Source organism: Giraffa tippelskirchi, chromosome 5, assembly GCF_054371585.1.
Source record: "Giraffa tippelskirchi isolate mGirTip1 chromosome 5, T2T-mGirTip1v1.2.pri, whole genome shotgun sequence".
In the NCBI taxonomy this organism is placed as follows: domain Eukaryota; kingdom Metazoa; phylum Chordata; class Mammalia; order Artiodactyla; family Giraffidae; genus Giraffa; species Giraffa tippelskirchi.
The window spans coordinates 174,266,830-174,290,465 of NC_137279.1; the positions used below are offsets into that span (position 1 = coordinate 174,266,830).

At 49.7% G+C, this 23,636-nt stretch overlaps 2 protein-coding genes and 1 long non-coding RNA gene across 11 annotated transcripts; 2 read left to right on the forward strand and 1 right to left on the reverse strand.

Moving 5' to 3' along the window:
- Nucleotides 1–1,017: 1,017 nt before the first annotated feature.
- Nucleotides 1,018–13,822, reverse strand: TSPAN1 (tetraspanin 1). 9 transcript variants are annotated; one of them, XM_081488598.1, is made up of 10 exons: nucleotides 13,687–13,822; nucleotides 9,855–9,974; nucleotides 5,656–5,787; nucleotides 5,147–5,211; nucleotides 2,595–2,801; nucleotides 2,296–2,370; nucleotides 2,096–2,194; nucleotides 1,860–2,018; nucleotides 1,674–1,757; nucleotides 1,018–1,487 (listed from the first exon to the last, which is right to left on the reverse strand). In XM_081488598.1, exons 4-10 carry the CDS (start codon nucleotides 5,201–5,203, stop codon nucleotides 1,440–1,442), a joined length of 729 nt encoding a protein of 242 aa, XP_081344724.1. In that variant the 5' UTR covers nucleotides 5,204–5,211; nucleotides 5,656–5,787; nucleotides 9,855–9,974; nucleotides 13,687–13,822; the 3' UTR covers nucleotides 1,018–1,439. The 9 variants fall into 9 exon arrangements, with proteins under 9 accessions (XP_081344724.1, XP_081344725.1, XP_081344726.1 ...); XM_081488599.1 differs by lacking the exon at nucleotides 13,687–13,822 and adding an exon at nucleotides 11,223–11,380; XM_081488600.1 differs by lacking the exon at nucleotides 13,687–13,822 and adding an exon at nucleotides 10,977–11,067.
- P3R3URF (PIK3R3 upstream open reading frame) lies at nucleotides 9,020–9,703 on the forward strand. Its single transcript, XM_081488602.1, has 2 exons — nucleotides 9,020–9,280; nucleotides 9,557–9,703. The coding sequence occupies exons 1-2, from the start codon at nucleotides 9,037–9,039 to the stop codon at nucleotides 9,598–9,600; spliced, it is 288 nt and encodes a 95-aa protein (XP_081344728.1). The 5' UTR covers nucleotides 9,020–9,036; the 3' UTR covers nucleotides 9,601–9,703.
- A 110-nt stretch (nucleotides 13,823–13,932) lies between the features above and the next one.
- On the forward strand, nucleotides 13,933–23,236 carry LOC145505764 (uncharacterized). The gene is made up of 3 exons (XR_014053280.1): nucleotides 13,933–14,339; nucleotides 20,295–21,210; nucleotides 21,533–23,236. It is a non-coding gene; the product is annotated as an uncharacterized LOC145505764 (long non-coding RNA).
- Nucleotides 23,237–23,636: the final 400 nt, after the last annotated feature.

Genomic DNA, 23,636 nt, shown 5'->3' on the forward strand with positions numbered 1-23,636 from the left:
TGGGTACTGAGTGCTCCACCTGCCCATTCCTCAGCAGACTCCTGATCTGGGCCTTGAAGACTAGCTCTTGGACCGTGTTGCACTGGCAAGGTTGCAGTTCTTTTTTGGACTCAAGACAAGTGATGGTTCTGGGTTGCCCTAGTAAAGCCTGGGAAGAAGGATCCAAGGGTCAAAGGGAGGCAAGGAGGACTGGTTTGCCAGGCTGGGCTTGGCTTGGAGGTAGACAGCATACCCTCTGGCCATGGCTTCCCACCTTAGTGCTCTCTCTTCTGCAGCAGTGATCAGATGGTTGTCCGGGATGTTGTGACTTAAAAGTGAATCATGCCGCCATGTCAGCCAGGACCCCACCTGGCTCTGGAGTCAGATGGGCTGGACCCAAATCCAGGCCCAGCTTTTCATAGGATGTTGTGGGCCTGGAACAAGTCACTTCGCCTCTCTAGGCCCAGTTTCTGGAACATGGGGGTAGTTAAGACTAAATAAGAGATCAGATGTATAGAGCACTGGGTGACCAAGACAGAGAGTAAATGAAATTCTTTCTGATGTCCCCAAAGCAGGGACAGGTGGGGGGCTCTGCCTGCCTGGAAAGGGTAGACAGCTTGGGTGCCCTGGTGAGGGCTTCTGGAGGGCTTTCCAGAACTTAAGGAATGACCCTCTTCCATTGCCCTGGCAGTATTTTTAGTCTCCCTGCCCCCGTTTGGGCACAAGCTTGTTATTTTCATAGTTTTCCAGTCCAGTGCCCCTACCCAGGAAGGGGTAGTTTCAGGCCAAAGTCCTCCCACATTATAGGGCTGCAGACTGGCCCAGCCCACACCACCTCCCTCAGTGTCCTCTTGGTCATTCTTGTTAAGCTCCCTTCCAGGTCTGCAATCCAAATGAAGGTGAGAAATAGCCACCCACCTCCATGCTACTTCCCTTCTGCTGCCTTTCCAGGAGCCTCTGAGTCAACCCCACAGGAGTTTGAGGCCAGTGTAGACAAGTTTGAGGTCCCTCTCCCCAAGTATACACAGAGTCCAGACAAACATTTTAATGGGTTTATGAGTTCTGAAATGCCTTCTACACATCCGCTCGGTAACTGCTGATTTTGTATATGCTCATGCTATGGGCTGCCTTTCTCTAATCCCCCCTATGGAGTACTGGGATCCCCAAGAGCACCCCACCTTGCTCTGAGGGGGTCTCAAGTGTTTAAGGGGCAGACTGGAGAAATGGGTAAGAGGATTGGCTACCTTAGGGGCTCTGGAATAGGAGGACCCCAAACCCATCAATAGAAGGAAATGTCAGGCTCCAGTTGAAGGGGGTGGTGTCCATTTGGCCCCAAGTCCAGAAGAACAAAGTCAGGTCAACTCCAGCCCAAGAGACACTGTTAGATTCTGTCCCCACCCTGATCACTGCCTCTTCACAGTTCCCATATGACAGCAGCAGTGGTGGAAGGAGAAGCCAAATTATTCCAGATTGCAGTACAGATACATGGACACAATCATGGCAGCCAGCTGGTGGGAAAGGAACAGGGAGAGATGAAGAGACATATCGGGGTCCTTAAACTTTACTCCCATGCCCTCCAGACACTGATCGTGAAGCTTTGTTAGAAGTCTGTCTCTTCCAGAGAGGCCTCAGAGATGGGTCAAGCAGCCCTGAACCAGAGTGGGGGATATCCTGCCCCAAGCTCCTCTCCTTACCTCCAAGCCCCCAATTCCAGCTGCCACACCACCCACAGTGACTGCATTGGTTCGGATGTCATACAGAAGCTGTTTGAAGCATCCCTTGGTGGGGGGGAGAGAGCATCTATAGTCAGCAGCTGCTCCCACTCTCATTCAGCACCCTGAGGCCGTTAAAGCATCCCAACCCCCCAGGCCAACCTATACCTGTACACTCTTGTTATGGGCAATGGCACTGCTGCAGGGTTCCACGAATGAGTCATTGACACTGTCATAGCAACAGTATGGGGGAAAGGTACCGTTGTTCATTCTTACATAGGGCGAGCCCTCAAAATCTGTGTAGTTGGTGAAGCCACAGCAGTTGAGCTGGAGATGAAGAGAAGATGATCAGAGGGGCCTTGCTTATTTCTCCCCACCCCCACGTCTCCCCCAGCCCACCTTACCCCTGCCATGGTGGAGTTCCACACTTGAGTGAAGTCTTTTTGAGAACCATACTCTTTCTTGATGTTGGGTACCACCACCACTGTCAGGAAGTTCTCAGCCTGGGTGGGGAAGGCCAGTGTTTACAGCCTGGTGGGGAGGGTGTGGCCCCCTCTCAGGGCTTTGCCCAATGGTACCCCCTTGCCTCATCCCTGTTCCTCACCAATGTAGTATACACCAAGGCGACAACAGCAGCTGCAACCTCAGCAATGAAGATGAGGAGGAGGATGAAGAAGAACTGAGTGGAGAACAGGAATCTGAGTTTTAGAGAGAGATAGCCTCTCATGCCTTCCTTACCCTAACCATGCTCTGCCCTTCCCGCCCCATGAAAACAAGGCAGGGGCCCCGTTTGCTGAGACCCCTTGAATCCAGAGCAGGGTTTGGGGATCCCCAGGGCCTAGTGTCAAGGGTGAGGGGACCCTGGGCTTTGATTATGGGCCTGTGGAACTGGGTTTGACACACCGTCATGAGGGCACACTTGCTCTCAGTCTGGGCACCGTAGCAGCCCAGGAAACCAAGAGCAAAGAGCACAGCACCGGCTGCGATGAGGAAGTAGCCCACGTTGACGAACTGCATGGCAGTGGATGACATCGGCCCGAAGATCTTCATAAAGGATGGTCCATCAACCGACACCCAGATGCCCACTGCCAACAGGGCCGCACCACAAAGCTGGGGACAGAGAGGCAGACCTTGAAACAGTGCTGCCACGCAGCTCCCTATCACACAGCTGAGTTAGGAAGATGGGAGATAAGAAACTTTGCCTTTATTGGGTATGGAGTCCAAAAACTCATCCTGTAGGGAGTTCTGATTCATCTTTAGAGCCAGAAAGATGGGAGCTGGGACATCCACAGTCAGCACCAGGCTGCACATCTAGGCAGATGTAAACAGGACCAGGGATTCCAGAAGTAGCCACAGGGTGTGGGGGAGGGGCAAAGCTTTCCCTTACCGCTGCCAGGGTCCTGCCACAAAGCTTGAAGTGCAAACAAGCAGGTGAACACCTGCCCCCGCCCCCCAGCAGCCACCTCCCCCCATTTTGCTTCTGGGTTATAGGTGCCTGGAACACCTCGGTTCTCTGATAGGCAGAAAGAGGAGGGTGGTAGCACTGAGCAGGTTCAACAGTCACTATAGCAACAGAGGCGTGGCTGAGGGTTACACCTGCTCCCAACCTTGGAGAGGGCAATGGTAAGAAGGGACACCCACCCTAAGGCCCCTTTTGGGTCCCCTCCAGGACCAGCTTAGACCTCTTCTTGCTACACAAGTGGAAACTGAGGCACCAGAGATGGAGTATAGCCAGAGCTCTTAGAAGCTCTACCCCAGCTCAGAGGGGATCCAGAGGCCGAGACTGGAAAGGAGGGCACTGCCCAGTACCCACAGCTCTTAGAGCACAGCCTCGCTGATCCAGTGCTTCAGTGGGTGAATCAGCCTGACACCACCCAGGTGTCCAGTCCCCTCTTTCCAGCTACGGAAACTGAGGCTGGAACCAGGAATGAGGTGGCAGGTTGTGGGTGGATCCCAGGCATGTTTGCCCAAGGACACAAAGCTGGGCTTCTAGCCTGCGGGGTCAGATTTCAAGGAGTCGGAGGCCTGCCCTGCCTAGTCTGGCAAGGCCTGGGCAACAGAGGCCAGAAACCAAACCGGATTTGCCTTTAACCCCCTCGGGCCAGAGCCCCTGTGCTCCAGATCCCTGCAATCCTGCTGCCTTCTTCAGATACAGGGATAAAGGCTAGTTCTTGAGAGGAGAAGAAGCCCAAGGCACAGGCCACACCAGCGCCAGAGAGTGTCCTCACCCCCAGCCCAATTCCTCCAAATTCACCTACACTTCATGTCTCTATTTCCTCATCCTTTGCTCACTCTCACCCAGTCTCCTGTGGCTTTGAGGTCTCTGGTGACAACCTGTGTTCAGCCATGGGCGTATCCTCCTTGACTTTCTGACACCTTGCTCTCCTGCTTTGCTTCCTTATGCTCTTTCTCCATTTGCTTCCTTGTGGCCTTTTCTCTGTTTATCCCTTACAAGTTGAGTTTCCTGGAGTTCACTCTCCCTGTGTGTGCTCACCCTGCCCATGGCTTCAGTGACCACCTATGGGCACGTGACTTCCAAATATCCTGAGCTGCAAGTCCACTGGGTACATGGTTGCTGGTGAAGTACCCACCAGGTTTGCTCTCAATGGAGAGGAGATGTGGTCATCATCTCCAAGACCTCTGTCTCCCTTGCCCCTTCCTCCATCCTCAGCCACTATCCAAGGGCTTTGCCCTTTGTCCATGTTGTCCATTTCTCCCCAATTTTACCACCATCTCTAGATTCATGCCTCATTGCTCAGCTTCCTCAAACAAGCCCTATACAGTCTGTTCCCGGTTTTCTGAACAATATCTGATTTCATTGCCTCTGGGCTTTTTTGCATGTTTTACCAACCCCCTCACTATGCGCAAATTCCTAGCCTCAGCCATTTCCTTCTAGAAGTCTCTGACTAGTCAGGGTTCAAGCCCCTCCGATGCGCCCTGTGCTCAGACCACACATACTATGGAAAACTGGTTGCCTATCTGGCCTGTTGGACCCAAGATCCCTGAGGGCACAGAGTCTTAGGCAGTGTTTGTTGAATAAATACAACAAACTCTGCTTGCAGCCGAAACCCTGCTCCCATATCTCTGGACCTTCTCAGCTTTTGGCTCCCCATCATACACAGGCCACTGAATTTCCTCCCACGCTAGATGATCTTGGGCAAACCCCAGCCCCTCCCTGAGGCCCCAGACTGTTAGCCTACCTTCCCCTGCTCTAAGCCTGAAACTTTCTGGAAAGAGAGGATGCCCCTAAACTTCTCCACCCCAAGTTGTGTGGTAGCTAGGTTGCTCCTGGGACCAAGACTGAGCCTTCAGGGAGACTTCCACATCTCATCATCAGGGGAAACTTTCAGGAAGAGTGTGGACATAGCAATCTCTTATTCCCCAGTTGGGGCTCTACTCAGGTTAAGACCCACTCCTGTAGGGAACCCCAAAGAACCCATAACCCCCATACTTACAAAGATGAGCATATTGAAGAGGATCATCATGACCTTAATGAAGTTGAAGCACCCCATGGTGGCTCCTGGGAGGAAGACATGTGGGAATTAGGATCTCGCTCCCTGCCCGACTCCCCCAGCCTGGACTGACATACCAGACTCCAGCATCCTGGACTCACATAATTACCAAGCTTCTCCTGCCTCTGGACTCTGACACCTCAGGACTTTCCCCAGTTCCCATCCTGACACCCCTAACCCTCTGTACTGCCCAGGTCCTCTACTAACACCTGACACTTTGAAATTCTAACATCCCACATGCTTGCATCCCACAGGCACCTCGAGCCTGATTGCCCCATTTCAGGGTCACTCCGCGTCGTTACCTGGCTCCTGCTTATCCTGGACTTTCCACTCCCCCCACCCCAGACCAATCCTAGACTCTTCCAGGACCCTCCCCGTGGCCCTTCCAGCTCCCCAAACCTGTTTACAGATTGCTCTCTCTTGGCAGGAGAGTCTCTATCCTATGCCATCACCTGGTCAGGGGTCCTGGTAGTAAGTTCTGTAAGAGGGATCTGCTGAGGCTCCAAAGGGGACCACAGCTCCAGGGGAACTGCCACTGAGTGGGCAGCGGGAGACAGCGCAGCCTCTCACACGGCACTGCTCACCTGTGGGCGGGGCAGGAGCTTTAAAGGCTTCTTCTGCCCGCCCCCCCCCCCCCGCACCCGGTCGGCCGGCCCCTGCTGCCCCCTGCTGCTTGCCACTCCCTCCCCACAGCCCCAGCAGCCTCGGGCCTCCGCCTGGCAACGCCAACCACAGCAACACCCCTCCTGATCTGAGTAAGACAGCCGTCTGGGGCTGAGGTGAGCGGCCCCCCAGAACCGTGTGCCTCCCACAGCCATGCACAGTTGCTTCCTAACCTCCACCTGCTGAGATGGCCGGACACACCCTGCATGCTCGCAGGTACACACACCTGCCCAGGCTGTATATTCACACCCACATACACACATCAATTCCTCCTAGTGCTCTCGAATGCACACTGGCACAGGCACACACACCTGTGAACTCTGTGTGGGCTGATTCCTAGCGACAATCCACAGAGCAACATCTGTGTTACATACTGAAACTCTCATACACACACACACACACACACACACACACACACTCATACAGGCATGCCCACACATGCTTTCAAGGAAATGACCAAGGCTTGGCATTTTCTGCCCCCCTCCTCTGAGTGGCAAACAAACGACTCTTCCTCTTTCTCCCTCCATGAAACTTCAACCCATCTTTTCCCTCCCTGCGTCTTTCCTCCCTCTCCTCCCTCCCCACACTTTTTCTCTCCTCAGTCCTCTCAGCATTCTGTATACACCCCTTCCATTCTTGCCAGCAGAGGGCACCATGGTCCCACAAAAGCACTGCCCTCCCCTGAAAGTTCTGCAGCTCTCTTATACCCATCATCACGAGTCCTTTTCAGGCTGCTGATATCGAGCTGCTGGAAAAGTTCTGGCTTTTAAGTCACTCAAGCCAAGTGCTCCAATCCTCCTTCTTTGCTTATTAGCTGTGTGACCCTGGGGGCATTTCTTAGACTTGGGTTTGAGCCTCTATTTCCTGGTCTGTATAACAATAGTTACGGGGTTTTAAGATGAGATTAAAAATGAGATTTTTCTTCCAATTCTGGGACATGAGGGAATGACCACAGAGTGAAAAGTTCAGAACAAGGAGAGTCACAGCCAGAGGGGGTGTGGGGTGGAAGATTTTTAATTTGTTTTTATAATGGGAGGAGGCAGGTGAAGAGACAGGAAAGAGAGGAAGACTCTTAACATGAATATTTGTACAGGTCATGTTTTCAATGTGTAACTTATATTGTAAGTTTTTTTTCACCTTTCACAATAACCCTATAAGATTCTCTTTTCATCTGGTTTTTCAATGTGGGGAAAGAGAGATACAGAAAGTTAAGTGCACATTTCTGAATGAATGAATGAACGCAGAATGTGCTGTGTGCTCAGTTGCTCAGTCATGTCCAACTGTTTGTGACCCTATGGGTTGTAGCCCACCGGGCTCCTCTGTCCTTGGGATTCTCCAGGCAAGAATACTGGAGTGGGTTGCCATTTCCTCCTCCAAGGGATCTTCCCGACCCAAGGATTGAACCCAGTGTCTCCTACAATGACAGGCGGATTCTTTACCTCTGAGCCACTTGGGAAACCTTGACTGCAGAATAGCAGTAGTTGAATGTCTGGGCTTTGGACCTTGGCCATCCCAGATTTGAATCCTTGCCTGCCTCTAGTTGTGTGACTTCACTTAACTAAGCCTGAGTTTCCTTGTACAGTCGATTGTCATCATTCATGGATTTCACATCTGTGAATTTATCCACTCATAAAACGATCTGTAACTCCAGAGCACACTCATGGCACTTTTGTGGTCATTCATGTACATGTGCAGAGCAGCAAAAAAGTTAAAGTTGTCCGACACGCTTGTTCTCAGATGAGGTTGAACAAGGGGATGCTCTGCCTTCTTGTTTCAGCTCTCATAATATAAACAAGTGCTTTTTGTGGCCTACTTATTGTCCGTCACTTTTTTGCATTTATGTGCTTTTTGTCGGTGATTTTGCTATTAAATACCCTCCTCCAGCATAATGCTGAAGTGCTCTCTAGTGTTCCTAAGTACAAGAAGACTGTCATGTGCCTTATGAAGAAAATACTTGTGTTGGATAAACTTTATTCAGGCACATGTTATAGTGCTATTGGCTATGAGTTCAATTTTAATGACATCAATATATTTTAAATGAAGCACCTTTAATAGAAACACACATAAATTAGGTTATTGGTTAGTTGACAAGATATTGTGATCAGAGCTTGGTATGAATCTAATCCTGTATTTCTCCTGGAAGCATTGGCTAAATATTTGCTAATACCGTGACTGTGGTGACTTTATTAGAACATAACTACCGTGAATAATGAAATTAGAAGATGCTTCCTCCTTGGAAGAAAAATTATGACCAACCTAGACAGCATATTAAAAAGCAGAGACATTACTTTGCCAACAAAAGTCTGTCTAGTCAAAGCTATGGCTTTTCCAGTAGTCGTGTGGATGTGAGAGTTGGACTATAAAGAAAGCTGAGCACTGAAGAATTGATGCTTTTGAACTGTGGTGTTGGAGAAGACGCTTGAGAGTCCCTTGAACTGCAAGGAGATCCAACCAGTCCATCCTAAAAGAAATCAGTCCTGAATATTAATTGGAAGGACTGATGTTGAAGCTGAAACTCCAATAATTTGGCCACCTGACACAAAGAACTGACTCATTGGAAAAGACCCTGATGCTGGGAAAGTTTGAAGTCAGGAGGAGAAGGGGACAACAGAAGATGAGATGGTTGGATGGCATCACTGACTCGATGGACATGAGTCTGAATAAACTCTGGGAGTTGGTGATGGACAGGGAGGTCTGGCGTGCTGCAGTCCATGGGGTTGCAAAGAGTCAGACATGACTGAGCGACTGAACTGAACTGAACCACGAATAATGATAATCGACTGTATGTGAAATAGGAATAATGACAGAATCTCATTGTAGGGTCGTTGTGGGATTAGATAAGGTAATGTTTGTGAAGGACTTGGCACCATATTTGGCACATAGTAAGTGCTCAGTAAGCAATGTTAATATTATTAACACTGAATGAGTGAAAAGGTGAGGGAGTGAATTTTTTACTCAGAGTTCCTTTCCCAAGGGGCTAAACTGAAGTTTTCTGTCTCTGGGTCTGGATCCCTGAAGAGAATTGTGAGAGAGTCAGACCCTTAGGGAGGGACTGGGGACCAGGATCTGTAATAAAGAGCATCACTCTTACACAAGCTCTGTATGTCATAGAGGCCTCGTTGCCCTGGACAGTAGCACCACCAGGCACCTGACAGAAGCTCACTGTGCCCATGGGGCCTTCTCAGCTTGTCCGTGCCCCTCGGCCCCGGGGCTTAATTTCCCCCTACCGCAGGCCAGGTGGGGGTTGGCCTCGGCCCCGCTTTCCCAAGATGTTCAAGTGTAGCCGTAGAAGGTACCGGCAGAGACGGCAAGGCCCTGCTGGCACCACCATAGCCACCAATCTTGCCACCATGGCCACGGATATCAATGACACCCAAAGTGCCACCACCAGGGTGTTGATCCTTCCACCTCAAGGTGGGCTGAGGGCCCTGAGCCAGGGTGGGGGAGGGTGGGGGAGGAAAACAGGGCCTCTGAAGTCCTACCCACATGAGCCCTGTGCAGGCACTCTAGGGGACACACCTTCTGTGAATTATCACCCCAAGGCATGGTGGGGTCTTGGCAGGCACCCCAGAGTCTGAGCACCTTGATGGAGGAGGACGTGTTGGCTGGAAGTGGACGGGTTGGGGAAATAGGAGAGTCTAAAAGCAGTGGAGCTTCCTCACATTCTTTTCCTCTCCCTCCTCTCCTCAGTTCTCAGATACCTCTGTCAACCTGGCAGCTTTCTGATCCTCTAGCAACATCCAGAAACTAGTCCAGAAGCTTGCTTGGCTCCAGACCTTCATCTCCTCAGGGCCACGGGCAGTGAACAGCAGACAAATACAGTCCTTTCTGCTCCAACTGCTTTCCTCCACTCCCAGGTGCTTCCAGCTGACTATGGAGGGTATGAGGGCAGGGCTAGGGCTGAATGCTCCCAGGGATAGGCTTCAGCAGCAGCAGCAGGCATCACAGGAAGACATTGGGAGGACAGAACAAGGTCAGCAACACATACCATCTTTGGCCTCAGCTTTTGCTCTGGCCCATGAGGTGGGGGTCCTTCCTGCCTTGCATTCCCATCAGAACAGGGAAAAGGGTCTCCGTAGACATCTTGGAAGATATAGGGACCCAGGTCCTTGGGGAGAAGGGTAGAGGCATAAATCAGAAAAAGATGGCATGAAAGACAGATTGCACTGCTCCAGTGTAATGAGTGCCTGAGTGTGAGGGGTATGTGCCTCTGTGTGCCTGTGAGGGTCAGTGTGAGTGAGACGGAGAGAATGGAGGTTGAAGCAGATGTGGCTGAGTGTGCCTTTGCGATGAGTGTGTCTCTGTGGCCAGCTGTATGTGTCAAGGTGTGTGTGTGTGATGGTATGATTGGGCCAGGGAGGCAGGCATCTGCTTCACTAGGAGGAATGAAGGTCGGGAGGGGGATGGGGTCACCCGGGGGTAGGAAAGGGTTAGCTTCTGAGGGGGTGCACCACATTCGGCCCCCACAGCCATTCTCTGAGGTCATATCTTCCCAGACTAACAGCTGAGCTGGGGCGTTTAGGGGTGGGGCGAGACTGAGTTAGCGTCCAGGAAGGGGGAGGGTGCTAAGCGCTCAGGCCCGGGGATTTTCCATTTGGACTTCTGTGTGTGCGCCCATGTGTCATCGGGTGTAACTGGGTTTCTGTGGGGTGTGTCTCCGTGGAGTTTGTGTCTCAGAGGCAGGAAACACTGTGAGGGACTGTCTCTCATGTGTCACTTTATGCACAAGTGAGTGAGTGTCCCAGTGTCCCGAGGTCTGGCTCCGGTTCCAGGAGGGTGGGGGTGGGAGTGAACTGTGAGACCTCTGGCCTGGCCCCCAGGGAAGCCTGTGAGGAGAAAATGAATTGTGTCTGCTTTCCTCCACTCTAAGGCTTGCCAGAGACTGGGACCTGAGAGGAGGAGCGGGGCAGAGAATTCACTGACACGCTGTACCCAGACTGCCCTGGTGGAGGATGACGCTTCTTAGGGTTTGGGGGAAGGTGCTGAACCCCCAGTCAGAGCCGGAGGCTGACTAGCTAGTGCCCAAAGCCCACAAGGATGCCCACACATATAAAGACATGTGACACAGTCCAGGAGCACATGCAGACATATAAACACAACTGGTACTCACAGATAAACAATGTAACAAATTCACACCTGCATGCAAGTACACACCAAGTACACCCCTATAAACAGATATATGCACTGACACAAATCCATATAAACCTTCCCACCTGACACAGGTAACAACAAACACACATGCCTAGCAATGAGCACACACACACAATGCACCTGGTTACAGCACACAAGCGTATAGACTGACATATGCAATCCTGCTCATGCCAACACAGGCACACACTTATGCAAACACACTCACCAGACTTCCCTGCCCCTGTGGCCCTGGGACCCAGAAGCCAGCCTCCTGCTATGTGAGAGAGTGTGTGTGTGTATGTGTGTGGGGGTGTGGTGGTGTGCATGCCCACACTGTGTCTATGTGTATCTGGGGCTGTGAGATTGTGTGTGGATGTGTGTGTGAGAGAGAGAGGGAGGGGGGGTTGCTTAGCTATGGGAATCTGATGACATCATCTCTCCTGGCTATTTTTAGCTTCCTCTGCAATGACTGCTCCTTTACTGCCCCTCCCCCGCCAGGTTCCCAACTCTCCTTCCCCTTCAAGCTCCCAGAGGCAGCCACAGCCAATGGTCCCCCTCATCCTAGTCTAGGTGACCCCCTCGATCACTAATCCGGTTCACTCTCTCCCACCCCAGTCATGGCTCCCTGGAAGCTGAGAACACCAGGCTCCCAGGCCAGAGGAGGCGTGGGCAGTATGGCAGCCCGGAGAAGGGGCCTGGGTTAGGTGAGCTGACCTGGCTGGTCTCCAGCCCCTAGGGTGCCTCTCCTTCTGCTTTTCAATCTGAAATTGTGTCTCGGTCAGTAGTGCCTGCTATGTGCCAGGGAGGATGCCAAGTTCTGGGGATAGAGCAGTGAGCATGACCGTGGGAGTTCTTCCTGGTTAGAGTTGCAGCTCGGTGGGAGACAGATATTAAACAGAGCACACAGGTGCAGCCCTGAGCTGCAGCAAGGGCTCTGAGTTGGTAACGAGGACATTCAGGCTGGGATGATGGTCTGTCTGTGAGATAGAGGTGACCTGAGGAAACCAGAGGGACACACTCCCTTTACCTTATACCTCTCACCCCAACCACCACACCTCCAGAATTCCACCAAGCCCTGCTTCCTTCTCGCACCCCATGCTGTGCTGCCAACACTGCACCAGCCCACCGTCCACATGGTGGTCCACTGCTATTTGTGTCTCTTTTCTTTGGAGCTTCCCCACAGTTGATCCCTGGGAGGCAGTGCAGTGTTCCCCATCTGTAGATGAAAAAACTGAAGGCCAGAGATGGGTAGTACCGGACCACACCTGGCCCTGCTCAGGGAGCAGCCCAAGGAAGATGGCAGGCAGGTGGAGGAGGAAGCCATGGTGGCACTGGTGTAGAAGAAGCAGGGGATGACGTCAGGAGGTGGGGGAGGGGATGCCTGTGGCCCCAGGGACTCATGCCTGGAGGAGGGCTTCCTGCTTTACCCAGCCTGGGGCAATCACTGGAAAATTGGGTTTGGCAGCTTCAGCCGGGCTGCAGGGCTGGAGGAGAGGTCTAGACCACAGGAAGGCAGCCTGGAGGCAGGCCTATCCTCTAGCATGGAGTCTGGCCAAATGGTCTCACTGGGGGAGCGTTTTATAATACTGGGACCCTTTGGAGTGTGGGCTGAATTCAGGAGCCCAGAGTTTCCATTCTCTGGTGTGACACTTAGAAAGTCCTGCCCCTTTCTTGGCCTCAGTGGCCCCTCCCAGAAAGTTGCTCTGGAGGATCAGTTTCTCCACTTCCAACTCCTGCCCTCCTGGGAGGGCAACTCCTGTTTCCTGGGAGTCTGACTCAGGCACAGAAGCACAAAGCCAGTAGGTAGGGGCTGACTAGACAGCCCCTAGGGCGCCAGGCTGGAGGTCCCTTGTCACCAGTGGGTCAATGGCCGGAAACCCAGCTCCAGCCCCACAATGCAATACCGGTCACTCCACCCTTACCAGTGCCCTCACATACACCCCCACTTCCGGCCACTGTTCCTTCCTCACCTTCAGGGAAAGCTGCAGGGCTCCCTTGGGGATCTCCCATATCTCCTCCACTGGCTCCCTGCCCTGTGTTTAACCCTCCCCCTCTGCCCATTTGGGCAGGCCAGTCTCCCAGTAAACTTTCTTTTCCTGGACCTGCAGGCAGTCCAGGGAGGAAAGGAAGCTGGGTGGGAGGGCTGTAAAGGAGCCTGCTTTTCCTCCTGCCCTCAGATGTTGTTGCTCAGTTGCTAAGTCGTGTCTGACTCTGCAATGCCATGAACTGCAGCACGCCAGGCTTCCCTGTCTTTTACCATCTCCCAGAGTTTGCTCAAATTCATGTCCATTGAATTGGTGATGCCATCCAACCATCTCATCCTCTGTCATCCCCTTCTCCTCTTGCCCTCAATCTTTCCCAGCATCAGGGTCTTTTCCAATAAGTTGGCACATCGAGTGGCCAGAGTATTGGAGCTTCAGCTTCAGCATCAGGCCTTCCAATGAATATTCAGAGCTGATTTCCTTTAGGACTGACTAGTTTGATCTCCTGGCAGTCCAAGGGACTCTCAAGAGTCTTCCCCAACACCACAGTTCAAAAGCATCAGTTCTTCGGTGCTCAGCCTTCTTTGAGAGGCTTGCGGGAGGCGGGTGGACTGAGTGCATGGGCCTAAGACTGAGCTTCCCAGGGCATGTCTCATACCTGGCAGCCCCAGGTAAAGTAGGAATGCTACCCTTGACCCATCCAGCTACCTTCTTCCTCTGCCTTTAGCGAATTCAGAGATAAGAACCTAGAGCAGATATTTGCATCCTCTGGAGGACAAACACAAGAAACCCATGCCAAGTGAATTCTGACTGTTGTCATCATGTCAATGACAAATTTATGAAACAAAAATCACAAAATTCTGGATGCATAGAATCCGTAGTCACAGAATCTTAGCATCACAGAATTCTAGCATGGTGCAATGCAAGTAATAGCATCTTAGAAACACAGAATTCTGGCATCAGTGAGTCCCAGATGACAAAGCTAGAGTATCCTTGAGTTGGAAGTCTTGAGAAGTCAATGAGTAAAGGGTGGAGGTCTAAATCTGGGGATTCCCCACTGGGGATGCGCACAGTAGTTCTCACATGAACTTGAAGGAGGAGGCAGAGCTTGGGACACATGAGTTTAGTTAGGGTGAGGTAACACATCTGCAATAAACCAGACAGAAGACAGACCTCTTTCATAAGGACACATTCCTGGTTCCTGAGGGTGAGGGGAGTGAAGTGGCAGTGAGGAGAGAGGGGAACTATATAAACAAAGAAAATACAACCTAAAGAAAAGATCAAGTAGCAAAATGCACTGGCCCTAATGTCTCCAGTTTCTCCAGGATTGGGGTGAACATCAGCTCAGGACATTTTCAAAGGTTAGTAAGACTATTTATCACATTGGAATGGGTGACCCATGGCTGGCTTTTTTTTTGCCAGAAAGGTACCAAACAGAAAATAGTCCGTATCCTACACTTTTCTTGGGGCTGCTGGCAGGAGCAACCCCTCTCCAAAGAGATGCTGATCTTGGAGCAACATGATGTACACCAAAGCCACTTTGTAGGGTGGGGTTCACAGCCTCCAGCAAGGCCCTGGTAGGGGACCTTGTGGAGGGCGTCTATCTGGGGTGGTGCTTGTGGGGAGCGGGCATCTATATGGAAGGAGCCAAGTTTGAGGCAGCATTTTGTATGGGGACCCTTGTCTGATTATGGGGTTGGTTACTCAATAAACAACAGGGATATTTACCTAGCATTTCTGGGAAACTACTGCAAACTCAGGAACCCAGAAGGAGTGGCTCCAGAGAAAGGCAAATGCCAGGCCCTTCTGGGCATGAGAAATGGGGCAACGTCCAATGGAGATCCTCCTGCTCGGCTGCCTGTCCTTGGAGTCAGCCTTGACCTCTACCCACACTCCCACTTGCCTCCCTCTCCCTGCTTGCCTGCTGCTCTACCCACCTACACCTGCTGTGTGATCTTTGGCAAAATGTTGTTCCCTCTCTAGGCCCCAAACCTCCTTTGCTCTTTTTTTGAAGTCTGTAATTGGGTCCTAAGTGCAGCTTTTAGTATTTTATAGCCCTGCTTTCATCCAGATCAGTTTCAGCTTCAGACATCTCCATTCTCAGCTTCCAGAGAAAGTGTCTGGCAGCTTCGGGGAGGAGGCAAGGAAGAGAGAATAGAAATAGTGCTCATGTTTGACGTGCTATATGTGTCAGTGTCCATGATGAATGTTTTTATAACACTCATCACTGGGCATCTTACACAATGCCCACAACCACCCTGTGTATATAAATCATTGCTCCCATTTTATAGATGAAGGAACTGAGGTTCAGGGAGGGTAAACAACATAACCTCAAATCATTCAGCTAGGGAGCAATAGGAGTGGAATCTCAACCAGGTCTGTCTTAATTCTGAGCGCTGTGATTTCAGGTTAGCATTATTTCATGTGGCTTCATTTGGTAAAATGGAAGCCCATGGATGGGAGTTTCAGGGAGATGTAGTCTCTCCAGCTGGCTCTGAAAGGCGACAAGTTCCACTTAAGTTTGCAGTCAGGACTGACAGTTCATGCTGTGAAAAAGCTGAACTGAGACTCCTTGTCTTGGGAACTCTGGGTATGCTCCAGCTCAGATTGGAGATAGCTGGACTGGGTTGAATGTGAGGAGGTTGGGTTGGAAAGTGGTCCTGGTTGAGAGGCTGCTGTCACTGTTCCTGTAGATAGTGTGTAAATGTTGGGGAGGGGCTGTGAATGGAGGCTTCTTGACTTTCTGGGATGAGCTAGCCTCTGCCCCCTGAAGCTGGAGCTGATTGACAGGCCTCCAGGGCTTGGGGCAGGGGACTTTCCAGCTGGGATAGCATCTTGGCATGTTGGCACTAGTCTCACTACCTTGAGAGTCCCAGCACTTTTTGGATCCCTAAGACTCAGCAATGTGCACAACTGCATCAGGTAACTGACTCAAAGGAGGTGGAAGGATTTCAGATAGATACCTACCCCTGGTCTGTCCAAAGATAGGTCATCACTGGGGGCTGAGAAATAAGGAAATCACTGATTCATAGGGTCAGGACTAGGGGCACCTGGTGGGGGTGAGGGCAGTCATCTAAAGGATCCTTCACTGTAAGGGTGAGGAAAGAGTTTGAGGCCCAGAAAAGGAACAGGACTTGTCAAAGATTGCTTGGTAGATACACCAACAGAGATGTCAGGACTGAAAGAGAGGTTCAGATTTTGTATACTGGGAGCTTAGAGAGGCAGGGCACAGACCTCTACAGGCCTCATGGAAAATGTATAGGTGGGGACTTCCCTGGATGTCCAGTGGCTACCACTCCATGCTCCCAATGCAAGGGGCCCAGATTGGATCCCTGAACAGGGAACTATATCTTGCATGCCACAACTAAAATTTTCCATGCTGCAACTGAAGATCCCACATGCCACAGTGAAGATCAAAGATCCTGCATGCGGCAACAAACATCCAGTGCAGCCAATTAAATAAATATTTAAAAAGAAAGAAAAGGTGTAGGTGGTTTTAAAGGTGAACTTAAAGAAAGGACAACGTTTTAGCTGATGCAAAGGGGTAAAAGACATTCCTGGCTGAGAAACAGCAAGAGCAGCCGTCTGGAGGGGGCACCGATTGGCCACCTGGGCTGAATGAATTACCCCAGGAGGAAGAGAAATCTGATGCCCCGTGATACAAGGCTCAGGGCTGTCTGTGCTCTGTGCTGTGCGCAGTCACAGAGGTGGAGGCAGCAGGGATACAGGGCCCAGAAGCAGTTGGCGGGCCAATCTGAGACCAGGGCTGGGAGACTCTTAGCAGTAGGGGTGGGGGCGGCTAGACTCTCACCACCCCAGGGCGCCGGCTTTTCCTTTAATCTCAGCCTCCACAGGACCCAGGCCCAGTCTGAGGTCGGGCCCAGCTAAGGGGAAGACATAACACCTTTCTCGGCCAGTGTGCACACCTCCTCCCTTCAGCAGCTTCTTTTCCACTTCCTCACAGCCTCCGATCCGGCCACTGGGCGGTAACGGGAGAGGGACGTCCTCGGCTTTAGGGCTTTGGAGGCTGTGAGCCTATCCAGTGCTGCTGTGATGCAAATCCGCTCTGGATTATTCCCGGACGTTCTTCCGTACAGCGGGAAGCACCCGGCGCCAGAGCTGGGCTGGAAGTGTCTCTCTCGGCCCTGACCCGGGGACGCCAAGGCCTAGAACGGGGTGTGGGTGTGGGTGGGGTGCCTTCCTCGGTAGCCCTGGGATAGAGGTGGCGGTGGGAGTCCGGGGTAGGGTGGGGTGCGGGGGGTGGGAGCAGGACTGTAATAAACCCACTGGAACGCCTGGTGTGGAGCCGGAAGCAGTGGTTTGAAACATCACCAAGAACCCAGCTAGGAGTGTGGAGGGTGGGCAGCTGGAACTCAGGTCCGCGCCTGAGGTTTTCGTGGAGAGATTTGAAGGTGTAGTACTCGGGACCATGTGTAGCGGTGGAGATCGTGGTGGGTATGTGAGTGGCCTGTGAAGGGCAGCCCCAAGCCTGAGCGTGGCTTGGTCTCTGCACAGATGTGGTTTGGACACCAAGACCTAATTTGAATGATCACTGTTCGGCAGGGAAACCAAAGCTGGAGTTACACATCTGAGGCCTGAGAGCCTGAGACTGCTAGGGGGAGGGGAGAAGAGACCACAAGGTGGTTGGGGGTGCTGGGTGCTGGGGCTCCAACTTCAGGAAACAGACCCGCAGAATGGTCTGAGCAGTTCATAGGAAACGCTATCCATACAAATCAGCATGTATATATAGGCATAAGGAGAAGCATTTACTGAATGACTACTGCATCCTTGACCAAGGATACTCAACACATTGACAAAAAAAAGGAGTGTGTCTGTTTTTTTCTTGTTACTTTTATAACTAGAAAAGGACAATACAGCTCTTTTTATTAAAAAAAAAAAATAGACTTAGTTTTGAGCCCTACAAAGCCTACTTACTGTTTGGCCTTGGAAAATTTGCTTTAACTTCTACAAGCCTTAGTTTTCTTATCTGTAAAATAAGAATAATAGGGACTTCCCTGTGGTCCAGTGGTTGAGAATCTGCCTTGCAATGCATGGGACTCAGGTGTCATCCCTGGTGGGGGAACTAAGATCCCACATGCCATGGGGCAACTAAGCCCATGAGCCACAACGAAATCCTACATGCTGCAACTAAGATCTGATGCAGCCAAATAGATTTAAAAAAAGAAGAAAAAGAAGAAAACCTAGGCCCGAGTCTGTGGATTTGAGGATTAAATGAGTTGGGACAGCAAATGTGCTTGGAACAGTGTTCAGCAAGTTGTAACAGTGAAAACATAGCCTAGTTTGGGGGTGAGGATGGGGAGCAAAAAATCTTCTGGAAGAGTGGAGATCAGAGCGGAGTCTTAGAATATGAGTAGCAGCTTGTTGGTGGAAGAGGAAGAAGGGAAGAATGTTAATGACAGGGGACAGCATGAGGAGGAACAGGTGGGTGAGAAACGTGAGAGTGAATTTGGGGGAAATAAGGAGGCATGAGGCGGGGAGTGGAAAGAGATGAGATTAGAAAGATAAGCTGGGACCAGATGTTTAAGGTGGAGGCTCAGTTCCTGAGGCTGGTTTCCTTTCTAAGAGCCATTGAGGAGTTTTCAGCAGAGGAAGGAGGAGATAGGATCCTAGTGGGGCAGTGTAGGGGCAAGGAGACCTGTGAGGAGGAGGGTAATGGCTTGAACTATGCGGCACCTGTGGGGTGGGAAGAAGTGGATGGATTTGAGAGACGGAGAAGCGACAGGACTTGGTGATAGATTGAATAAGAGGCATATCTTGATTTCTTTTTTCCTTTTTGGCATGTGGGAATGTGGGATCTTAGTTCCCCCACCAGGGATCAAACCCGTGCCCCCTGCATTGGAAGCATGGAGTCTTAACCCTTGGACCACTAGGGAAATCTTCATATCTTGATTTCTAACTTGGGTCCCCAGGGTGCTGCTGTCCTCTGAGACAGAGACCAAGGGATCAGAAAGAGTAACACATTTGAGGGGAATCTGAGCTCAGTTTTCAACATGCCTTTGACCTCTGAACAGACCCTCAATAACTGAGGTCCTGTTGTCCCACCCGGCAATTGCTCTGTCCATAAGATGGGAGGGGTATCATCAGCACTACTGGATGGCTGTTCCTTGGCTAGAACTGGGTAGAGATCTGGGTGGGGAGGCTGGGTTGGGGGTGCTGCTACCAGTGGGCCAGACCTGGAAGCATTCTTTTGTGGTTCTGGACTGCTCGGCAGTTTCTTTGGGCACAATCATGTTATAGGAACGTGAGGACTGAGTTGTCAAATGGTTCCCATAGAGAGTCCCTGGAAGGGGACAGTGGGCTTCCCAGGTGGCACTAGTGGTAAAGAACCTGCCTGCCAATGCAGGAGACATAAGAGATGTGAGTTCAATCCCTGGGTTGGGAAGATCCTCTGGAGGAGGGCATGGCAACCCACTCCAGTATTCTTGCCTAGAGAATCCCAGGGACAGAGGAGCCTGGTGGACTATAGTCCATAGGGTTACAAAGAGTTAGACATGACTGAAGTGACTTAGCACGCATGCACGGAGGGCGCCAGTGCTCTGTGCTGTGGAGATTACTGTGTCCATTTTATAGCTCAGAGAGCTGAGGCTCAGGAATTGAGTCAGAGTTTGGAAATGAACAAAGTTCTGTGTGATGTCCTCTCACAGTTCCAGCTGCCACATCATCAGTTGGTGACATTAGATCTAAGAGGGTAAGGGAAAGCACCACAGCCATGACTCCTTGAGGGAGAAATGCAGTCTAGAAGGGTTCTGGGGACTCAGGAAGGAGGCAGGGAAGCCTCCTGGAGATGGTACAATATGTGAGGTCATAGAAGCATAATCTTGTCTGTCTATCCAGCCAGCAGTCATTGGCAATCAGCCAGTGCCTGCGGTAAGGGAGACCTTGTCATCTGAGGGGCCTTTAGGCAGAATGTGTCCACAGAGCCCCAAAACTGGCAGGCTGGAATTCCTTCAGGCATTTCAGGCCTGAAATGGAGGTACTTCTACCTCTATCTCTGGCATCCATCAGTCTGAGCATCCTTTCTGCACTGGTACTTCACAGGCAGCTGGAATCCTAGTTAGCCTGTTCATTTTCATATCAGGGTTCAGCACAAGTTTCTGTTCTGTTCCCAGGTTTTGCTTTACTTAAAAAAAAAAAATCATGTGATGAAGTGATGAATTCTTTCTAAGGGAGGACTGACAATTACAAAAAAAACCTGATCTTTCTGTGAACAGTTGGGGAGAATTTTTAAGAAACACACACAAAAATGTTGCTAACCTTCATGTGTCACTTATCAAGTGTTTTGTTTTTTTTTCCAGGTGTCCAAATAACTGCCATGGTAAGGGATGGCCAAATTTAGGAGCTGAGAAGGGGTAGTTTTCAAAAAAAAAAAAGTTTAAATAATATTTGGTCATTGTAGAAAATGCAAGCAAATAAAAAGAGAAAGAGATCAGGTATCCATCAAGAGAGAAATACTGCTAACATTTTAAAGTATTTCCTTTTTTTCATTTCTGGGCATATGTAGTTTTCTTTTACATGATTAATATACTTCATAGACAAATTTTGTGTCTTGCTTTCTTATTCAATAAAATTGTAAGAACTATCTCATATGATTTTAAATTGTTAAAATTTTTTTAAATGACTGCATAATCTTCTAGTATATGGAGTTACCATATATATATATTTTACCACTCCCCCATCCTTAGACATACAGTCCTTTTCCTTCTTTCTTTCCTTCCCTCCTCCTTTCTTTCCTAACATATTTATTAATTTTTTATTATCTTTTTGGTTATGTCAGGTCTTAGCTTTAGCACACAAGATCATCCACTGCAGCCTGCAGGCTTCTGTCTAGTCGAGTCATGAGGGCTTAGTTGCCCCATGGCATGTGGGATCCTAGTTCCCTGACCAGGGATCAAACTGATGTCCCCTGCAATGGAAGGTGGATTCTTAACCACTGGACCATCAGAGAAGTCCCTCTTTCTTTTTTTTTATTATAAAAATGCTGTGATGAAAATCTTTGTACATATATCTTTGTCTGTATTTTGGGTTATTTTCTTATAGCTTTTTTCCTCAATCAGCGAGCTAAATGACACAACCAGAGGCTCCATGACAGTTCCAAGGCACCATCAAAAGACCCAAAAGTGGGAGTGGCCCAGTTCTTGGAAATCTCCACTCTTTCCCCAAGATGCTTCCTAACGCCCACTTGACTTCATACTCCAGGAAGTCTGGCTCTAGGTGAGTGATCACACCATTGTTGTTATCTGGGTTGTGAAGACCTTTTCTGTACAGTTCTTCTGTGCATTTTTCCACCTCTTCTTAATATCTTCTGCTTCCATTAGGTCCATACCATTTCTGTCCTTAATTGTGCCCATCTTTGTATGAAATGTTGCCTTGGTATCTCTAATTTTCTTGAAGAGATCTCTAGTCTTTTCCATTCTATTGTTTTCCTCTATTTCTTTGCACTGATCACTGAGGAAGGCTTTCATATCTCTCTGTGCTATCCTTTGGAACTCTGCATTCAAATGGGTATATCTTTCTTTTTCTCCTTTGCCTTTAGCTTCTCTTCTTTTCTCAGCTATTTGTAAGGCCATCTAGAGCCAGACATCCTGGAGTGCGAAGTCAAGTGGGCCTTAGGAAGCATCACTGTGAACAAAAGCTAGTGGAGGTGATGGAATTCCAGTTGAGTTATTTGAAATCCTAAAAGATGATACTGTTAAAGTGCTGCACTCAATATGCCAGCAAATTTGGAAAACTCAGCAGTGGCCACAGAACTGGAAAAGGTCAGTTTTCTTTCCAATCCCAAAGAAAGGCAATGCCAAAGAATATTCAAACTACTGTACAATTTCACTCATCTCACACGCTAGCAAAGTAATGCTCAAAATTCTCCAAGCCAGGCTTCAACAGTATGTGAACCGTGAACTTCCAGATGTTCAAACTGGATTTAGAAATGGCAGAGGAACCAGAGATCAAATTGCCAACATCCATTGGATCATAAAAAAAGCACGAGAATTCCAGAAAAACATCTATTTCTGCTTTATTGACTATGCCAAAGCCTTTGACTGTGTGGGTCACAACAAACTACAGAAAATTCTTAAAGAGATGGGAATACCAGACCACTTTACCTGCCTCCTGAGAAATCTGTATGCAGGTCAAGAAGCAACAGTTAGAACTGGACATGGAACAACAGACTGGTTCCAAATTGGGAAAGGAGTATGTCAAGGCTGTATATTGTCACCCTGCTTATTTAACTTATATGCAGAATACATCATGTGAAATGCTGGGCTGGATGAAGCACAAGCTGGGATCAAGATTGCTGGGAGAAATATCAATAACCTCAGATATGCAGATGACACCACCTTTATGGCAGAAAGTGAAGAAGAACTAGAGAGCCTCTTGATGAAAGTGAAAGAAGAGAGTGAAAAAGTTGGCTTAAAACTCAACATTCAGAAAACTAAGACCATGACATCTGGTCCCATCACTTAATGGCAAATAGATGGGGAAATAATGGAAACAATGAGAAACTTTATTTTGGGGGTCTCCAAAATCACTGTACATGGTGACTGCAGCCATGAAATTAAAAGATGCTTGCTGGTTGGAAGAAAAGCTATGACAAACCTAGACAGCATATTAAAAAGCAGAGACATTACTTTGCCAAGCTATGGTTTTTCCAGTAGTCATGCATGGTTGTGAGAGTTGGACTATAAAGAAAGCTGAGCACCGAAGAATTGATGCTTTTCAACTGTGGTGTTGGAGAAGACTCTTGAGAGTCCCTTGGACTGCAAGGAGATCAAACCAGTCAATCCAAAAGGAAATCAGTCCTGAATATTCATTGAAAGGACTGATGCTAAAGGTGAAACTCCAATACTTTGGCCACTTGATTCAAAGAACTGACTCATTAGAAAAGACCCTGATGCTGGGAAAGATTGAAGGGGAGAGGAGAAGCGGATGACAGAGGATGAGACGGTTGGGTGGCATCACCAACTCAATGGACATGAGTTTGAGCAAGCTCCAGGAGTTGGTGATGGACAGGGAAGCCTAGCATGCTGCAGTCCATGGAGTCGCAAAGAGTCACACATGACTGAGTGACTGAACTGAACTCCCCAAGATAGTTGGAATAATCCTCCCACTCATTAGTCTATGAAATTACTGAGCCCATAAAAGCTAGCCACGCCTCATTTCAAGGCTGCCATAGTTATCCTCTGTGATGGCCCACATTCTGTCTATAGAGTGTGTTTCTGAATAAATCCACTTCTTACTATCACTTTCTCACTGAATTCTTTCTGCAATGAGACATCAAGAACCTGAGCTTCATTAGGTCCTGAAAGCAGTACTGTGGGTTTTGGTTGGGCTCCAGTCCCAGCCACACGGGTTAGAGTCCCAAACTGGGTTTTGACCTGGTTTGAGTCCCAGCACATGGGTTCAAGTCCCAGTCTGAGGTAAACAGTTTTAATTCTTTTAAAGGTTGTGTCTTGTCCCCTTTCCCTCCTGTTTCGATGTGATTCAAGTGAGCCATCTCCACCTCTGAATTCCAGGGATGGGCATTGAGACCCTGGCATGGCCAATCATCACAGGAATTGGTTTAGTGATGGGCATTTCACCCAAGTGGGGCAATGAGAGCCTTTCACTGGAACAACTGGGAGACAGAGGCCATCTCTCCTGTT